This window comes from Urocampus carinirostris, chromosome 5 (genome assembly GCF_059441175.1).
Source record: "Urocampus carinirostris isolate Australia breed hairy pipefish chromosome 5, RoL_Ucar_1.0, whole genome shotgun sequence".
In the NCBI taxonomy this organism is placed as follows: Eukaryota; Metazoa; Chordata; class Actinopteri; order Syngnathiformes; family Syngnathidae; genus Urocampus; species Urocampus carinirostris.
Genome location: NC_142353.1, coordinates 6297616 through 6317775, shown reverse-complemented (window position 1 = coordinate 6317775; position 20160 = coordinate 6297616). Strand labels below are relative to the sequence as shown.

The following is a 20160-nucleotide window of genomic DNA, read 5'->3' as shown; positions in this document are numbered from 1 at the left end:
CCCACAAATAATAAATATATAAAGCAATCTTTAGATGACGGTCAGTGAGAAGATAATAAAAGGAAACAACAAAATGGATGACAAAGGATGGCCAAAAACATGACATAAGGAAAATGACACGACAAGGCATCTTCCCAGTGTGTGACTACTATTCTTCACGGTTGGAAAATCATCTTCCCATTTCATTCTGACAGAGAAGGTGTTGGTAGAACTAAGTTTGAATTTCTTGAGGAAGGACTGATGAGAAACCCAGTGCTTGAAGATCAGCTGAATGATGCTGCCTGGAGTTATTTGTCAAAAGTCAACGTTTTGGTTCAGATATTTAAATCTTCATTTGAAGAAAGGGCAGGTTCCGGCAGCATAACAAGAAAGGAGGGCCTTGTTGTAACACCCCTACCTTGCACAGTTGGCATAAGCTGTTGGAGTGGCACGCCGGGCGATCCTAAAGGAGCTACACCAGGATGCTGGAAAATCAGCCCATGGCGACCAACGTCAATCCGGGATCTTTTAGCCTGATCTGGGATTTAAAACACACAATACCCTCATCATGGGAAATAAAAGTACCCTGCACAGGGCAAAGAACCTCAGAAGACCTCACAGGCCACCTCTCCTCCCTTGAAGAAAATACTTCAACATAGAGCGCTAGAAGAGGATGCCATATATCTAAAAGCAGAAGCAAGTAAAGGGAAAAAAGAAAAAGAACAAAACACAAAGCAAACAGGGGGAAAGCAACGGACAGGAATTTTCGATCCTCGCCCTACCTGCTTGCACCATAGCCTGTTGCCTCTTGAAGGCATCCATGTCTGTGGGGTTGGCATGCGACCCAGGTGGACCTTGGAGTCCCTGACGCACCCAAAATTTAAGGAAAATGGTATAGATAATCAAGTGCAGATTGTGTTTTACACAAGCTTTGCATTCACCTGAAATTGCTGCTGGGCAGAGAATGCTGCAGATACATTGGGAGGAAGCTGTGTTGCTATGGCAACAGGCGTCACTGCCTGACCGTCCTTTCCAGTCCCAACTTTTACCTGAAACAAATGTTCAGTTAAACATTCACTAATCAAACAGGAAAATATTAGTCTTTAGTTAAAAATTCTCTAGGTACTGCTAACACATACCTCATCATTGATAACCTTGGACTGCTCCTCCTCTTCTTCATCTTCTTCCAAGTCCAAGTCGTTCTGTCTTAAGTATGTATACAGTGGAACATAAGGCTTCTTTTTGAAAGCCAAGTAGTCCATCATATTTCCTTGGAGATGTTGAAGAAAGAATAGTTCGATAAGGTATTCTTTGAATATTTCCTTTAAACTGTCCATCTTCTTGGCATGGTGCTCTAAGCATTGTTTGCGTAGCTGGGCAATCTCTGGCGTTGAAGGGGCAATCTCCTCTAACCTCTTTGAAACCTGCTTCTTAAGAGCACCTATTGCAGCACTGGTGGCTGCAAGAGGATTGGTGGTATTTACTTGAGACGGACTGGCAAGGGAAGAACTAGAGGAAGAGATGGTCGAAGGTATACTAAATGATGCTGTGGATGTGGATCCTACTGCACTAACAATGCCCTGTGTAGTCTTATCAAACATCACAGGGCGTGCAAGTTGTCCTTGTATGATGCTGCTGATCTGTGGAGGTAGGTTTGAAGTAGTAATGTGTCCAGGGCTGCCCAAAGTGGAAAGCGCAGTACTTGTAGACACTGGACTTTGAGGCCCAAGATGATGAATGGTGCCTCCAGTCTGTGAGTGAGGCTGAGAAAGACGGCGTTCCCGAACAGAACCTGGTGCTCCTGGAGAAGACAGTTGAATTTGAGCAGGTGGCCCAGGTGCAATCTGGGCCAGCCCTGTGCCATCTTGGTAGACAAAATGACCACTCCCCGACGGACTGCCTAAACTGATTTGCCGCACTAACATACCTGCTTCAACAAACCGTGTTGGACTCTGCCCACACACACCAAGAGCAGCTGCAGGGGCTCCAGCCCTTGTGACACTTTGCAATGAAACTGGGCTGTGCTGGGTGGGGCTTTGCGGCTGCATGGCTTGGGGTAAAGGAGATGTGACCTGGATGTAGGATGATGAAGCATGTTCAAACCTCCATTGTGGTGTTGTATGCTGAAAGCCGGGAGATGCTGGGTTTTGCAGAGGCAGTTGGGTTAGGGTAATTTGCTGATTGCCAGTAACCATTTGTCCCACATTTTGTAAAGTGATGTTCATGTTCTGACCAGTGACTGGGCTACGACTCATGATTATCTGATAGTTGGGAGATACAGGTGCTGATGGGCTGGCAGCAGAAGAAAATGCGGTCACGGGCGATTGAGGGAGAGGAACAGTCGCCTGCTGCTGAGAAGCTGCCATGGCCGATTGTTGCTGCTGCTCCTCAACTTCTGAGCCACTGACAGGTTTGGATCTCTGATGCAGTCGTTGAATGTTTTGCGACCCACTTCCATGGTGCATTGCGTGACACCCTTACACTGGCTGGCTCAAAAATCTGTAGAAAAGAAAAGGCAAAATTATATCCTTAATAAATAGTACGAGACTTTGAAATATTCCAATTCTAATAACGGTTAACAGGTCTATCAGTTTAGCTTATCTAATTGTATTTATTCACATCACACTATTGGAAACGGTTAAATTGAGTGCAGAATGTTTAGCACTTATCTCATGAGAATGCATGAAAAGAGAATGCAATGTATTAACCCCCTTAATGTTCGTGTACAATTCGCCTAATATCCCAATCCAAGACATACCCAAAATAAATTGAATGCAGTTCCGTAACCATTTGGAGAACATGTTTTTTTTTTAAAGGTGAGACTCTGAAGTCTTGTCCCAAACTGAATTAATCACTGCAAATGCTACTAAGATGGTGATCTGAGAAGGAACAAACAGAAATAGAAGGTTTTTATTCTCATACGAATTTTTTTTCCCAATTAAATGCCTGCAGATGAGTGTAGCATGAGGGTCTTAGCTGGAAAACAGGTGAGACTATAGCTTGAAGCCTTGCCTAGTAACTTGTCAAATTTGATACCAATCTACGACACCAAGACGTTTGCAAATTTGTTTTTAGCTTTGTGAAAGATTTGTAAATTTTTGACTTCTCTTTACAGAAGTCAGATCAATGATTGTGCACACTTGTGCATAATAATGGAGCGAAAAATGAATAACGGCTTGCCTTGTGCATGTTATTTTCGGCTCCATTTTGAATACACCACTGACCAGCTCAGTAGCCTAGATGGTAAGGCGCCCGCTTTGAGACTGGGAGGTTCGGGTTCGCGCCCCGGCCGAGTCATTCCTAAGACTTAAAAAGTGGTCGGCGGCGCCCTCTCTTGGCTGCGGCTGCATCGGGTCAGATGCAATCGACATTTCGTTCTGTGTACATTGTTACACAGAATGACAATACAAGGAAATTATTATTATTATTATTATTAAAATGGAATAAAATGATGTTGAAAATGTCATTGCCTAACCAATGTGTCAACCATCATTCTAGCTGCTTTACTACTGGCTGATGATATTCGGACCTATTGGAGCCAATATCCTTTTTATTGAACAGGCCTGTACAGTCTAACATGGGCTGTGGACCATGAAAAACAACCTGCTGTTGGCCAAAACGGGTTTAAATCGAAAGGTGGAGGGCTAACTACAATCTTGGGAATAATTTCAAAATACTTTTTTTCATAGAGTTTTGGAATGAAAAAAAAAAAAAAAAAATTCAAGAAGCAACGTCTGACAAAGCAGAAATGTTTTCAGGCGGATTTATATTTATCTGTTGACGTTATTGTGTGTTTTGGAATAAAAATTTGACACTATTTGATTCTACGGATTGTCCTTGATGTAAAAAGCATTTTTGCAGACATTAAAAAAAATGAAGACAGGCTGGGGATGTAATGAGAGTTACGTCGGCTTTACAGTTTTCAGATATCTTGTTTCAGATTGATCAGGATGTTTCTTTGATGAGTCTATTTTGAAATATTGAAATCCAAGATATTAGGCTTTCCAATTATATGTGGCGTGGCATGACATATTTCAGTGACTGGTGACATCCTACAGACACATATTTGTTGAACATAAGTCCAGCAGCCTGCCGGCGAGCGGTTAAGCGGTTAAGGATGCACACAACAACTGCCCCAAAAACAAAAATAAATACATACACTGCGCAGGCTATCCCCTCAAAATATGTCGATCATGGAAAGACATTCCAAGTACAATATGCACTTTTTCATTTCATAGATTCAATAGTATTCTTCCCAATTGTGTAAACGGGGATTTGTAATAGAATTGACAGTATCGAGCTGTCACTTCTGTGGTGCTACGTTATGATCAGCTTTCTAGTTTCCAACACAATTACATGTTTACTATGACAACGAAGAAGAGAAGACTGTAGTTGGATCAATTAAGGTAGTTAGTCCTACTTTGTTGTTGCCAATTCTACTATAACTAGTAGGCTACAGCGGATTGCACAATTAACTTTGATCTTAATGTAGGTGTAAAAAAAGATTTAAGGTAAAATGCACTATGAAAAGGACTAAATTATGATTATGAACAAGATAAATCCTCATACTGTTGGTCATGTCACATTGTTTTTCTATGAATTAAAGTAAATCTTTTATATGACAATCAGAACAACAACTTTAGCTGGTATTGTTGTTTTCAATAGGATGACCACGATGTTAACTCCAAGATAGTAGAAAAAAAAAATCACAGAATTTTGTCTGGTCTTGTGTCAAAATAACGATCTCGCTCAGGGGCGTAACGATAGCTCTTGCAACCCACTGGTCAGTGAATGCAACAGTTCTACATTCAATATGAAGTCTGATCTTTATTATACAAAGGGGTAAAGTTCTTACAACATATATTAAAAACCTGGTACAAGTCAATTGGTGCTATTTTAGCACAAACAATAACCATCGCTTCGGTACGCGTGCTAGCACAGACCGACTGGGTTAGCTTGTTTTGGCTAGAAGGCCAACATGTTAGATACATATATCAAATCGTACATAGGATCTTACTTACAAGGCGCGGGTCTTCTTTCGTCCTAAAAATTTGTCTACGTCATTTTCTATCAACACGAACGTCGTAACAAATGTTTTACGGCGGACATGAACATTACAAGCTTGCTAACGGATATTCGATGTTTGAAGCTAACTTCATTGAGCAACATGGCGACCACAACGACCCATGGCGCAACCCGGATGTAGTCTTGTTTTACGGGAAGTTAAGGACACGCTTATCATTTTTGTGTTTTAAAAGAAACATCTAAATGTAATGTACATCGACTGATTAACTTTGAATAAATACAAAGGGAACTTTTAAAAAGGTAAGATTAATCGTAAGTGATTTAGGTAATTTGCTACCCAATCCCCCCCTCCACAATAAAAGATTGACTAATGAAGCCATCGCGCTTTAATGTCTCGATACTGTCAAACTTACAGACCCTTGAAAGACAGAATAAATACAATGTATACAAACACATCATTCTGAATCTTCGCACGCTCAAAGCATCTCAGTAAAGTGCTTGTCAACAAAGTTCATACATTTTTAAGGTTAACCGGTTAAAAAAACACTCACAGTAAAAAAATGACATGCAGTGAACTTAAATACAATAAATATAGGTCATGATAAAAGGAACACATCATTCCATTCAAATTTTCAAAGTACAATATCCAATATATCAAGTATGAATCAGTCTTGACAAAGGCACTATTAAAACTAAATAGTTGGTCAGTTTCCTTCTAATACCGTTTGATATAAATCTGTCAGTTATAATCTCACAATATAAAACACTTTTTTAGTTTCAAGTACCATTTCTTTCGGTGGATTTATGTTTACAACAAAACGTATGTAACAAATGTTGAGCAAAACATTTGTCCGTTCAAACCAATCATCATTGCAAAATATCACTTCAAGATTAGAGCTATCTGTGTTTACAGTACAGTATGACAAGGTTTCCTTCAAATGCTGGATGCACCAGGTACTTGAAGCATGACACGACAGACGCTACAATTGTCTTTCCCCTTGTAAAAGGTACAAATGTTGCTGTGAATCCATAAGAAGCCCTTTTTTCCATTTGCATTGAGGAGGAATGGCAACACAGTTGCACATCGTTGAACCCTGCTAATTTTGCAAAACATTGAGCCTTCGTTCAATGCACTGCTTGCCTGGGAAGAGAGATTATTTGAGTCAGTTATTGAGATAGTGTTATTGACTTCTTACAAAATTAATAGTCATAAAGACAATACTTAATCTATATTTTTACATACATCTTTCTATATGGTTCATGTCCTTGTCCTCTTTGATGAATCGGGATAAACCTTCCAGAAGCAGAAGCGCTTTATGGTAGCGCTGGATTATTTCTGTACCACAATGAAACATTTCATCCAAAGCTGTAGACTGTACCTGAATTCACAAAACAAGCCTTAGAAAGTGGTGGAAGATAAGCAAGCAGTGCATCCTTTTGGAGTGAAGAATAAATTACCATTTGCATTGTATGGCAGTAGATGAGTTTCTCTGCAGTGAGTCCATCAAAACGATCCATAAGTTTCTGCTTGTCGATCAAAAAATTCTGCAGCCGATCACTCAGTGAGCGACAGGATGTTATACAGCTCTTGTACAGCTCATTCAGCTTCTTTATAACTGGAAACAAAAAAGTATTATTATCATTAAAGCTATTTATTATTTTCTTTTGTTATGGTGCAATATTTTACATATTCTCCAGACTATAAGGATGCACCCAAAAACCCATAAATTGGCCAGAAATTTGTAGGTGCACCTTATAGCCCGGTGTGCCTTGTATACCGCAGAATACGGAGAACAAGTTTGGGAATGCATACTGTATTTAAAGATGTACATGACTACACCGGGTTTATTTAAGCAATAATTGATCGATCGATGATGACCCAAATTGCAATCTGGGTCGTGGTGGTGAGGGTGCCAACACTTTACCGTGAGATCTCAAGTGCTACAGTTGACATACAGAAAGACATTTGCGGTTATGTCAGTATAACACTGTTTTAACTTGCGGTGCCAGAAACACTGATATGCACAATGCATTCTGATTGGGCAAAGAGTTTCTCCACATTTACGTTGCAAAATACAGAAAGAGAAAGTCTTAACAAAATTCTCAACAAGCTCTCTTATGTACGTAAATGTATTAAACAAAGAGGAAAATGACACCCTAATGAAGAAGTGGAGAGACTGCTTTTTATCAATCGGAATGCACTATGCAAATCAGTGTGTCTAGCACAGTAAGTAAAAATAGTGTGATGATGAGCTATAATGCGTGTGTGATATGAACCCCTGGTGGTTCAGTGATAAAGTGTTGCTGTGCTCACCGACGCGATTGGAGTTTGATACCCGTTTCAAACAATGTTGTGCAATTTTAATAACCGATGCTTTTCGCCTAAATAAATTATTGCAATTAAATATGCCGTTAGTGTATTAAGAGTCCAATGATTATAGACTAATAAACACATAGCTTTTACTGTAGTCTCAATTTCATGTGCCTTATGCATGAAAAATGATACGCTGCATCTTACGTACTAAAGAAATGTGACTTTTTGGGGGTGTCCATTATAATCCTTTGTCCCTTGTAATCCAGTGTACATTATACTGCTCAAATACAGTATTACATATAAAGAAACAGAGTGACAGATATTTTAGAGGATGATAAGAAAAAGGTAATCTAACCCTGTTTGACTCTAGATGAAGGAAGCAGTCGACCTTGCTTGATATTTTCTTTGGCACTGTGCAGCGCTGTTGACAGAGACTCTACTGCTTTCATGTACAATAAAAACTGTTCTGCATAACTGCAGGGAGAACATAACATCACAAATCATTATTATGACAGTAAAATATTTGTACTGTATAGATTAGTAAATTTAAAAAGGGGCAAAATCCATGTACTTACCTCCAGTCTCGACTTAAGAGGCTGATTTGATCCGTCAACAGACTGTCTCCTATAACAGAAATATCGGGACTGCTCATAGGGTCCTCCACGAGGTCCTTTGAAGATGCCAATTCCATGACACAGTGCACAAAAGCCAATATAAACTGGAGGTCATGTAAGACATCTGTATGAGCTTGCTGTGGAATAATCAGAAGCATGAAAACATTGCAACGAGTGAAAGCTCTGTAACAGTCATCTTACTCAGTTACGAAACGTAATCTACCTCCATTAGTGTATCTTCGGGAAGCTCAGGAGGATGAAGGGCCAAACTGCAGTGCGGAGTAAGATCCATAGCTTCAGTCTCAATGTTTTTAGACCTCCTTTGATAATTTTGTGGATTGTTGAGTAACCAGGCAGTGCCAATAGTGTTGGGTGAGCCTGCATTTTAAATGAATAAAAAATAGCTGAAAACCTTGTAGATGTAACAAGTTTCATTATTTTTTTTTAGGTACATGCCTGTAGTTTGGTAAATTGTAACAAAATGTGATTTAATGTTTTTGGTTAAACAGTGTCTAAGTAATTCCAGGGCAAAAACATGATTTTGCTCGAAAGAGTAACCTATGCTCATTAGCACCTTCATTTAAGAATCAGTCTTGTCGGATGCTAATCTTTGTCAAAAGTAAAACTCATGCACTTTTTTAGTCAACATTAGCTGCAACATCAATTATATGGTCTTAAGAACACCTGTTAGCATCCTTGGGAGGATAGTATCAGGAGAAGTGTTTCCAATAGCAGGAGAACCCAAAGAGGAGACTGCAGCTGGTGGGCTACCTGATGAAGGAAATCCCACATGGTAGCCTGTAGGTGGGGCTGTATGTTTAAATATATCGAGTTTAAAAAGACAAAAAATGCAAAAAAAAAGGCAGTTTGTTGACAGACAAGCAATTGCTATCTAAGTCTAAACCTAAGCAGACCCCCAACAGATAACGTAGTTGAACTGAAATGATGGGCCCGACCTGCAGTATCCATGGTCTTTTCACTGCAGAGGCTTCCATTATTTGGTTCCAGAAGCTGAGCTCCAAATGCTACTTTCAGTAAAACGTCAGACAGTCTGTGCATTGTAGGGGATCTGGCCATTCATTTAAAAAGCAGTCAAGTGAACATTAGATCAATTATCAAAACAAACAAACAAAAACAAAGTGTTTGAAAAAAAAAAAAATGATCTGACCTTTTAAATTGCCTCTTTTTGTTGAAGGATTCACTGCCGTGTTTAGAGTATGGAGCAGGTGCTAGGCTGGGGCTACTCAAGCCTGACATTGACCCGGATAAATGATCCTGCTGCAAAGATTACATCAAAAGAACATATCCCTTCATACATCGAATGTACTATTATATTTTGAATTCATCTTACATGATTCAGTACATAATATAATATGTATGACTTGGTAAAATACAAAGGTTGTGCCGCAATCCTAACCTTGAGACTGGGACTGTCCCTATTGAGAGGAGACTCCATGGGACATCCAGTTCTTGTACTAACAGGAAGAGTTTGGTCTGCAATCCTTGGGGTAGTTCCCACTACAGTACAGAACAAATGACCAGATTATGCTCACAGAAACCCTTTACTACAGTCACTGGTATAAATTATTCAGTACACAATTGATAATCTTTTGAATTTAGATGTGACACTGTGGATTGATTCTTACGCTGTGGCGAGGACTGGGGTGTGTGGGCCCCTCCTTTACTTGGACCTGACGACCCGAGGGCAGGGCTAGAAACGTGAGATCCGCATCCTCCGCATAGTGAGGAACTTTCACTAGAACCAGTATAACAGAGGCGGACCCTGGGAAACATAACAAAGAGTAATGTAGATCATTTTCTGAGCTCACAAATCAAATTATCTTGGGTTTTCTACCTGGCAGAGCCTTGTGAACTAGAAGGTTGAAAGTTTTGTTCCAGTCGTTGGTAGTTCTTGATCTGAGTTGGGACGGGAATAGGATCTGATTGGCTGTGGTCAGACAACACAGGCTTCCTGTAGAGATGAAAGTGTACTAAAAATATTCAATTTCAACATTTTAGGCTAACACTACCCAATCCAGTCTGTCTTACACAGGAGGCTTGGAGTGACACTGCAGCAGGGGAGAAGAGGGAGATCTCCTGCCAATGGATCCCAGAACTCTTTCAATCCTAACTGGGCTTCCGCTGAAAAAATGTCAAACATTTGCCATATAACTCACTGTACCTCAATAGTTTTAATTATTCTAGCTCTCAGTTAATACTGTATCCCCCCAAAATCAAACAAATGGATAATTGACATTCCTGTGTAGTCTAAGAACTCTTCACAAACACACACAATCATGCTTGGCTACAGCAAATCGGTTTAAAAACCATTTCAGACTCACCCAGTATATATCAGGCAACTTTCAATAGGTGATCCGCCATCCATCCCACTAATGTTTTCATCTGTGAAACAGTAAAATAATACATTGATGTTACAAGTTGTATTTTATACAGGTACGAAATGTGAGCTGCTGTGTGACTGCAAGTCTTACTAGGAGACTCAGCGTGTATCATCACATAATCCTCTGAAAAAGACAAAGTGTTCTTGCAGTTTTGACTGGTTATTTCCTTCTTTTGAAAGACAATGTTGTCTGACACAGGGGAGTTTTTCAATTTGGTCTGATGGCAAAGCCTCTCTCTGATAGAAATCTGATAAATTACAAATTAAAATATTTGAAAAACAATCTAACAAACATGGTAGTTCTATTTTCCAATAACTTTTTTGTTGAGTGAAACCCACTGGAGGAGAGGCTGGATGGGATTCACAGGAACTGCTCGAAGAACTCCCTGAGGCAGAACTTGGATACAAGCTCATTGGAGTTGGAGAGCCTGTTAAAAAAAAGTGCATGTATTTTAATGGTGTGTGCAACAGTTGAATTCATTTAATCAGGCAAGCAAGAGTACATACATTTTCTAGAGCCTGAGCTTGTCTCCAAGAAAGGATGATAAAAAAACTCATCTGTGAAAGCGTAAGAAGGGGGAGTCAAAATTTAATTCAGACATACCTGGATATGAACAAGCTTTTGGGAAGAAAATAAAAAGATTTTTTTTGCTCACAAATAGTAGTGAATTATAAATCAATGAATTAACTAAAGTGGCTCTAATTATAAATTGTTAACAAAGTAGACATTTACCAAAGCTTATCCTATCCTTGTGGTTTCTCTGAAGAAGTCCCAACAGTAGGTCTCTCAGGCTACTTGACGTCTCCTTTGGGATGCTGTGATAGAATAATATTTTCTTTTTACCATTTCAAATCATAGATGGCTTTGTGATGTGAATTTTAAACAAAAAATTTGGTTTAAAAAGGCATGATTGGGCGCTTTGCATTGTGGTTATTCAAGAGGAAAACAGACGAGCGTGTAAATTTAAAGCTTAAAGGTGGTGTCCGGAACTTCAAGATATAGTACTGGCTGATGCAATCTTCTGGCTGAAATCATCATTGCAGCTCCCTTTGCGGATGCAAGTATGTGAAATTCCCTAGACATGCTCAAGAAAATTCTTCCTTCCTCAAAATAATCACACAAAACAAAAGTTCACCTGTTCTAGTAGACTGTTTCTGTCAAATCCATAGTCATATTTCACAACATTATCAACAGAAAGTCTTCCAAACAGAAAAAAGTTCATTTTCAAATATACAGTATTATTCAGGAAATATGAACGTTGCTTTGATTAATATACGTACGGTTTAAACTTTTTTGAGGTTTGGATTGGCATTTGGACTGTATTTAAAACCCTACTTTTCTTACCACCACCATTTTCTTCGTAAAATATAGGAAAACCACCTGCACGTGAGTGAAATCCCTCCCCCCCACCATGCCTCCCTCCTTTCCTCCAGCGTAACGCGCTCCATCGCCGTAACATCAGGGGTATAAGTAAGTTAAACCAGATAGGCGCGGTGGAATCTTTTTTACAAAAGGTTCTTTGAACTCAGTTATTGTTAACAAATACCTAATAGAGATTATTTAACTTCAAACTTTTTAGGGACACCTCAAATTACGCACCCAATCTGTAATATTCTGTTAATTGTCAGTTTTTGTAAAAGTAGGTGACATTTTTGGGACACATTTTAGCTTCAGTACAAATACCCTAGTGCCTTCAATCCCTGTACGTGTGTGTTTTTTGTAGGCAGGGCTTTGTAAGTCACATGGTAAATGATAGCAGAGCATGCCGCTTGCTAGCTGATCCAAGTAGGTTATATATAGAAAGTGCCAAGAAAATAAACTCCTTTCACTAAACATTTGGAAAGCTTATCACTTGCTTTATAATGATGTAAAGATAAACATAGCTAAAAGTAAGACAACCTGATACATTCAAGAATGCCATGCTAAAATTGATAGAAAACAACAAAGCCTTGGGCAGTTTTTTGAAATGAATTCTTGATGACTCAGTTGTATGCATTTAGAGTAGATATAAAGTCCAACAGGTGCACCAACCTTGGTACAAGGGTCCTGTTGCATTCATAGAAGAGACGTAGCTCCTGTGGTGTGTTTGCCTATACAATAATACAACTGCATTATTAAAAAAAATATAAATGAACATGAGCACTCAGAATAACAATCAAATATAAAACAACACCATTATGTGAAATTTATTATACGACCCTAAATAACATTTAAGTGAAATTTACCCGGGGTGTTTTAGAATATACTTTTATTGCCATTCTTTGTAACCATGCACACAGAACGAAATGTCGATACACCTGACCCGTACATTTAAACTGTAGCCGGAGCCAAACAGGGCTGCCGCCATTTTAGACCCAACTGCTGTGTTGGGAGTCATTAGGTGAACAAACCCCCCAATTCCAACCATCAATGCCGAGCGCCAAGCAGGGAGGCAATGAGTACCAATGTTGTAAGTCATAGGTATGACTCAGCCGAGGCTTGAACCAGCGACCTCCCAGTCTCGTAGCGGGCGCCCTACCATCTAGGCTACCAAGCTGGTTTATTGTATGTTAAAGGTAGAAAGTTAAAAACAAAGATACCTAATACTTCATCGCAACATGTTTTCCAACTAATAAAAGCAGCCTATTTCATAATTTGACCAGGGAAAGTCGCATGCGTGACATTGTTGGATAAATACACAGCATCATTAATGTCTTGACTTTTCTGCCAAAAAGAAACATATTCTACTATACATCTGAAAAATAACATTCATAAACAGCAACGTTTCCCAACTCTATGAAATGTTTGCAAATCAAATTCCATGGTCTTGCTTAAACCCATAAATAAAAGTGGAAGCAATCCAGAAATAGCAACTTCATTTGAGTGGCCATGTCAAGGCCACTGAGTAAAAGCATGGTTGTGTAATAATATTTACTCAAGGCTCACCGGCATTTAGGCATGCACACCACAACCGGTAAACAAAGAATTCTGCCATTAAGATTCCATTTTTCCCCATTACCCTGGAGTCCTGCGAGAGTGTAATAAAGCATTCAGTTTTGTGTTTAAACAGAGATGCATTATGTTTAGCTTTGACACTGAGAATTTTCTTTCTAGGAATCGTGCATACCTCAAACAGATTCATGAGGTATTATGTAACACAACAAATTCTGTTTCAAAATGTTTTCCGGAGACTGGCGTCAACATGGTAATACAAGCTAACTAGTCTGCTTATTTGCTCTACTCACATAAAATGGGGCCTTTCCGGTAAGACACTGATAGATAATGGTGCCTATGCTCCACAAATCAGCTTTGGCATCGTAGCTGTGGGACATAATAACCTCGGGAGCCTGTGTTGAAGAAAAATTTCATATCTTAGTGCCAATCAAACAATAGAGCAAAGTACACAGTGGAATGCCCTTTAAAACTCACCATGTACATGGGGGAGCCACACAGAGTTGCTGCCATAGTGTTTGTTTGAAGATGACGAGCAAAGCCGAAGTCAGCTAGAGGGGTTGAAAGAATTTGCAAGATTAACAGTACATTATTATGCATTACATTCCGAAAATTGGAATAGTAAATCTATCCACCTTGCAGATACAAAATATATCACGTTTTTCTACAAAACAAAATATTGAAGAGTATTTACCTATTTTAATACTGGTGTTAAGAGAACTAGACCTCTTGCCCTTTGGGTGGCAGAGCAAAATGTTCTGTGGTTTCAGATCTCTGTGAAGAATGCCTTTGCTCTGGAGCACCATCATGGCTTGTGCCATCTGTTGTAAGAAAACTCGGATTGTGTCCTCACTTAATGTTCCCTTAGCTGAGGATCAGAGGGAAGAGACATTTTCATAATACAATGAGACAGGAAAACAACAAGAACAGTATTACATAAAATTAACTGGTCTGGACATTTATTCGGACTATTTATAAATGATCAAATTCTTACTAATTGAGGCCAGCAATTTAAAGTAATAAATTCAAAGAATTTTTCAGCACCATGGACGTAAAATACTACAAGTATACAATTTTATGCATAAGGAGTCTACCCAACACAGTTAAAATGTTACATTTTTCAAGCGGGGAAAAAAACACAGACCAAGACAAATCTTTTCAACGTTCTACACCATCAAAGAGAATATTATTCAGGGAGACAGCTACCACATATAAAATTCCTCAAAATAATCACACAAAACAAAGTTCAAATGTTCTAGTAGACCGTTTCTGTCAAATCTACTGTAATATTTCACATTATCAATTGAAAGTCTTCCAAACAGAAGAAAAGGTCATTTTTAAATATACAGTATTAGTCAGGAAATATGAACGTTGCTTTGATTGATATACGTACGGTTTAAACTCTCAAGTTATTTCAACCTAACAGTTTGAACTTTTAGTGATAAAAGAAAGGCAGTACCCCGCTTAGGAAAGCATTAAGTTTTTTTCTGTAAAACAACTGTAAAATTTGGTTGGATGATTGTTATAGTACCACGTTTATTTTTATTCAAGTATATGACTTCTTTACTGAAAGAAAGATGACTTTTATATGTAGTTTTGTGACATTAAAGCAATGTACTAGATTCAGATTCAGATCTACTTTATTGTCATTCTAGTACACGTGTATACAGAACGAAATGTCGATACATCTGACCCGCACAGTTTCCTTGAATGTACAGATATAAATAAAATGTTGTATTGAGTTGTGGTATTGCATGCTAATAATATACTAAATAATTATGGCTATGTATAGTATTTTACAGTAGCGCAAATAGTGCAAGAGGAGTAGCCAACCAGATGTGCAAAATGGGCAGTCAGGTAAACAGAACAATAACACTGTAACAATAACGCTGTAAGTACAATAGTGCAGAGAAACAGATGTGCAAGGAGTGGCTAGCTGTAAAGAACTGCCAGTAGTGCAAAAAGTCAAACAGAACCCACAGATGTACAGATTAGCAGCAGTTTAGATTTACTATGTGTTTGAGTGACCATTTAACAGTCTAATGGCCAGGGGGACAAGACTATTGTGGAACCTGGTGGTCCTGCACCGCACACTGCAGTACCTCTTCCTAGAGGCTAGCAGAGTGAACAGTCCATGATGGGGGTGAGAGGGATCCCTGATAATGTTCTTAGCTTGGGATAGGCAGCGCTTCTGGCCAATGTCCTGAATGGAGGGAAGAGAAGTCCCGATGATTTTCTCTGCTGTCCTCGTCACCCTCCTCACACTACCCCAGTCGGTAGCGCTGCAGCCTCCACACCACACAGAGATACAGCTGGTCAGGATACTCTCTATGGTGCCCCTGTAGAATGTGATGAGGGAGGGTGGGGGCAGGCGGGCTCTCCTCATCCTCCGTAGGAAGTACAGGCGCTGCTGTGCCCTCTTAACCAGTGATGCAGTGTTCACGGACCAGGTGAGTTTGTTTGTGATGACTAATTATTGATATACAGTAATCCCTCGGTTATCGCGGTTAATGGTGACCAAAACCACCCGCGAAAGGTGAAAATCCGCGAAGGAACTATGCCTCTTCAAAAATGCTTAAAAAATATATATATATTTTTAAAAAAATGTATTATTTTATTTTATTATTATTTTTTTAGACCTGCGAAGCTCTGAACCCGCGAACGTGGAACCACGAAGTACCGACGCCCCTTCAAAAATAAAAATGTAAATAAATATATAAATATATATATATATATATATATATATATATATATATATATAATTTTATTATTATTATTTTTAGACCCGCGAAGTAGCGAGGTCCCACTGTAATAGCTACCATAGAACACACAAATAATCCTTACATCAGAGTTATTGATTTTAGCCACAATATAAACACCTGTTAATTGTTTTTGCTATAATGCGTCATGATAAAGTATAATACTGAGATCTTTATGAAATGTAAGAACGTAAGAAATCTTTGTCTAGGCCCCTTTTAGAATTTGTGGACAGGCTGGCACAGTGACTGACTCACTACTTATTAATCAGAACTTTCATTTCACAAGATTGTTTACACTCTACGAACGGCAGCATGATTGCAACACTGAGACTTTTAGAACTACGATGACATCACACTTTGTGGAAGAAAATGTTGTTGACAAAAGGTGCTAAATTTTAATAGCTGCAGTGTTTTTCCACTAGAGGACAAGGATAAGTGTGTGACAGATGGGCGAGGTCACATAAGCACTCAGTGAGCCAAACTGCCTCTGTAGCATGTTGCAAATAGTTGGCGATGCCCCCTGGCAGGGACACAAAACCAGTCAAGTCTACAAAATACGAGACGCCGGCAGAATTACACTACCACTTTAAATCCATGTTCAAACACCTACACCTACTGGTTAAATTTATCAAATGCAAAATCAACTGAGTGGCCTCAGCAGTATCATCATACTTATTTGAAACCTGATGGTAGGCACAGTTTTAGTAAATAATGTTCATTCGTCATTATGGCTATTCAAATATGATGGAAATCAAATGGCACGTGTGAATCGTGCAAAAAAAACAAAAAATGTACATGATACATACGACACATTCTAGTTTATGATGATTCTTGTAGGGCTCATCTAATCACAATTACTCTGCTTTCAGTACTTTTTGTGGTAAGGGATAACATTCACAAATTTTTCAAGGAAACTTGTGCAAAGTATTTAAACTTCAACACAACAAAAATCAGCAAAGCTTCTTCAAGGGCACACTAATCGTCAGATAAAATATTTTAAAATAATGTATTTCATTTGAAAGGATGGCCTGTATTATGATTACCCAAATGGATAAAACAAGGTTACATGAGCAGCAGTCACAGACTTACATTGAAGGTACTCAGCTAGGTCCCCTCCATTGCAGTACTATAAAAACAACAAACATTGCAGTGTAACTGTTATAATCCAGCCATGCCATGAATTTTCTTCTACCACAATCACACGTACCTCCATGACCAGATATACACACCCACCAATTTCCTGTAGACAAAAACAAATGCAACTGAAAATGGTATAACTGACATTACCATCAGTAGCTCAGGCTGCATCGACTCGCTACAACGGGTCAGATGTATCGACATTTCGTTCTGTGTACATTGTTACAAAGAATGACAATACAAAGGAAATTATTATTATTATTAATTCAAACAATCACCCACATACGTAGATACAACATTGTAATCAATACAGACCACATCACACTTCTGGACGAGCAGGTGCCTAACCCATTCCTCTCACTCGCTCACAGCACCTCCCCAAAACTAATCACCACTTCTGTCCACGAGGTGAAGTTGTAATGAGGCACAGAAAATAAAATTTTAGTCTTCTTGAAATACTGGGTCAGGAGAAGCTGACAGTTTTGTGACACAGAAATGAAGATAATGTGAAATTCCAAAGCACCCCTTTTACAAGGACTACACAGTAATCTATAAAATCATAGAAAATATTAGTGACTTAGCAGCAATCTCCTTAAAAATGCCCCACCGACTGTGTGCATCAGGTATGAGCTGATGGTTGGATGCCATTGTTTAAGCGGCCATCTGTCACAAATAAGAGATTAGGTCACAGTTTGCTGGTTGCTTGGCAGGTGACAGCAAAGCTTGCAGCTATTCACTGACACAAACTCTTAAATGTTAATGCTCTAAAAGAAATGTATACATAGATGTTTTTAATTCGGTGTACTGCAAGTCAAAGTGCACTACACAGCATCTAAATGTCAAAAAGGCCTTGAAATAAACGAGAATACACGTTTTAGGAAACAACAACCACACAGCATAAATGTGAGAAGGCAAACTTACTTGATAGTCGAGGAGTCTGACAATATTCTCATGCTTGAGTTCCTGTACGCAAACAAACACCCCAAATATTTCATGATTGACAATAACCAGATTCTAAAATGTAGAGGTTATCCTTATTGTCATCTAAGTAGGCCAGAAAAATATTCTTTGGATAACATGCACGCTAAGGTCATGAACGCAATATGCACGATGATGCACATAGATGCTTTAGTATTACTATTATGAGATGACTATTTCTGTAAATAGAATGCGGAGACCTTAGAGGGGCAATCTATATTTAGTGATTGGATTGTTATGATATTAACCAGATAATAGTGCTTCTCTTGCGTTTCTTTAAGGTCACCAAAGTCGTTTAGACATTGATACAAAATGAAAAGATACCTTTAATATTTTTATTTCCTTTCCAAGTAGAGAATGGGATTTGGCCAGGTTTTTCTTGTTGATACATTTGACAGCCACTTTCCAATCTTGTTTCTTGAAAAGAAAAAGAACATGTTCGACACACGAATCAAAACCAAGCAATTGCAGGAATTCGCGAACATCACAGTTACCTCCTTGTGTCGTCCCTTGAAGACGACTGCAAAGGCTCCGTGACCGATCAGGTCTTTCCTGTTGAACTCAAACTTCCCAACAGACTCCATGATGTTCCCTAATGTGGGTTTCTCATTCATGTAGGCTCAAGAGAATGAATCGACGAAAGCTCCTCTGAACACAATAAATCCCATTTGAATGTCCAACGGTGAAATCCTCACACGATATTAGGATAATGATTGTTGTTAGATACAACGTCAACGACGAATGTACAAAGTGGAGTAGATAAAACAATAAATATAGCAGGTAAAACGGTTAAAACACGTGCGACAAGATGTAAACAAAGTTACGTAAACAAACCATGTATTATTCTAACGATTCAAACGTGAAAAGCACCCCAAATAATAACTAAAGAAACAGAGCGGTACACCCGAACTACTGTATCAATCCAGTGAAAATAAATGTACTTGTTTGCCGTCCTCCTCACCTTTAATCTCTGCCATTTCCTTGAAATTACTTGCGTTTCTGTAGCGCATGCGCACAGACCACAGGCTTTTGACAGCGCTGCCTTCAAAGACACCTTGTAAATGATAGATTTTAAGGACTAATCAAAACAAGCGTCTCAAAGACCCAATTTACTTATTGGGGCAGTGTGTATTTTATTTATGTTAACGTTTTTAAATATACTGACTTAAATATATTAGCACACAAACGTGTTTTATTTATTTGTATTATCTTTTTATTAGTATTTTGCGTTTTAGTGAAATATAATTCATTTTGGAAACCAGAAGTTTTATTTTGGAGATTGTGCTTGCGATAACTCACTTATCATCGCTTATCATCATCACTCAGGAAAATATCACAATCACACTCCTCAAATCTCCGTGAGAGATTAATAGCAAGAAAAAACGTACAACTTGAAAACTTCATTTGTAAGTCTTAAGAACGTAAACTCAAAATATCCCTTTAGAAGTCTAATGAACCCCCGGGAATCCATAAGATCCGATTAACTGTCATAAAAGTGGTGTGTTTTGTGAAAATGGCGTTTGTTAATGAAAATCACACTTGAACTTATAACTGTGGTATTGTTTTGTTATTATAAGCCTGTTCTTTATACAGGTCGGGTTTTTGAACCCCCCTAAAACTGAACAGCCCCAGTTCTACAAAGTAGACTTGAGAGCTCCTGTCAACTTCCCAAGAACCTTTGAAGTCTACATTGATGGACCCTTGAAGTCAACAGTGATGACGACCTACCCACTTGGAGGATATAAACCTACCACCGTTCACCATGATCTTGGGGTAGTAATTTTCCTTTCTGAAATTCCGTTGACTCTGACTTTGACTAGACTCCAACAGGAATTTTTATCTTTGAAAGAAAGTCTACTGAAAGGATAAGCCAATTTTCTTATTTCAATTTGACACAAATAAAATAAAATAAAATTATATATATATATATATATATATATATATATATATATATATATATATATATATATATATATATATATATATGTATGTATACATACATACATCTATTTGCACCGCTT

General features: G+C 38.6%; 2 protein-coding genes across 13 annotated transcripts in view; both read right to left on the bottom strand.

Annotated features, from left to right (window-relative positions):
- ep400 (E1A binding protein p400) overlaps nt 1-5248 on the bottom strand; it is a 30590-nt gene extending 25342 nt beyond the window's left edge. For 7 of the 8 annotated variants that reach the window (XM_088335466.1, XM_088335470.1, XM_088335468.1 and 4 more), the window contains exons 1-5: nt 5001-5248; nt 1119-2478; nt 921-1028; nt 762-843; nt 398-517 (exon numbers count right to left, since the gene is read on the bottom strand). In XM_088335466.1, the coding sequence (XP_088191592.1) occupies nt 398-517; nt 762-843; nt 921-1028; nt 1119-2444 (1636 nt within the window). In that variant the 5' untranslated portion in view covers nt 2445-2478; nt 5001-5248. The remainder of the gene's footprint in view (nt 1-397; nt 518-761; nt 844-920; nt 1029-1118; nt 2479-5000) is intronic. The other variant, XM_088335471.1, reaches the window with a different exon arrangement.
- Nucleotides 5249-5372: 124 nt separating this feature from the next.
- Nucleotides 5373-19187, bottom strand: ulk1a (unc-51 like autophagy activating kinase 1a). 5 transcript variants are annotated; one of them, XM_088335474.1, is made up of 28 exons: nt 19101-19187; nt 18634-18787; nt 18464-18556; nt 18083-18124; nt 17232-17264; nt 17114-17150; nt 13960-14133; nt 13743-13816; nt 13559-13660; nt 12366-12424; nt 11067-11149; nt 10841-10891; nt 10673-10761; nt 10425-10581; nt 10275-10335; nt 9982-10074; nt 9788-9904; nt 9579-9715; nt 9350-9450; nt 9101-9210; nt 8889-9001; nt 8617-8742; nt 8156-8310; nt 7894-8069; nt 7674-7792; nt 6463-6620; nt 6248-6383; nt 5373-6145 (listed from the first exon to the last, which is right to left on the bottom strand). In XM_088335474.1, the coding sequence occupies exons 2-28, from the start codon at nt 18751-18753 to the stop codon at nt 6102-6104; spliced, it is 2760 nt and encodes a 919-aa protein (XP_088191600.1). In that variant the 5' UTR covers nt 18754-18787; nt 19101-19187; the 3' UTR covers nt 5373-6101. The 5 variants fall into 5 exon arrangements, with proteins under 5 accessions (XP_088191600.1, XP_088191604.1, XP_088191605.1 ...); XM_088335478.1 differs by having other exon boundaries at nt 8617-8730; XM_088335479.1 differs by having other exon boundaries at nt 8617-8703.
- Between the last annotated feature and the right edge of the window lie 973 nt (nt 19188-20160).

Coding starts and splice junctions, on each gene's coding strand:
- ulk1a (XM_088335474.1), bottom strand. CDS start 18,753: ATGAATGAGAAACCCACATTAGGGAACATCATGGAGTCTGTTGGGAAG. Junction 6,621..7,673: donor TTCATCTAGAGTCAAACAGG/GTTAGATTACCT, acceptor TTTTGTTTCCAG/TTATAAAGAAGCTGAATGAG. Junction 6,146..6,247: donor CATGAACCATATAGAAAGAT/GTATGTAAAAAT, acceptor CTCTCTTCCCAG/GCAAGCAGTGCATTGAACGA.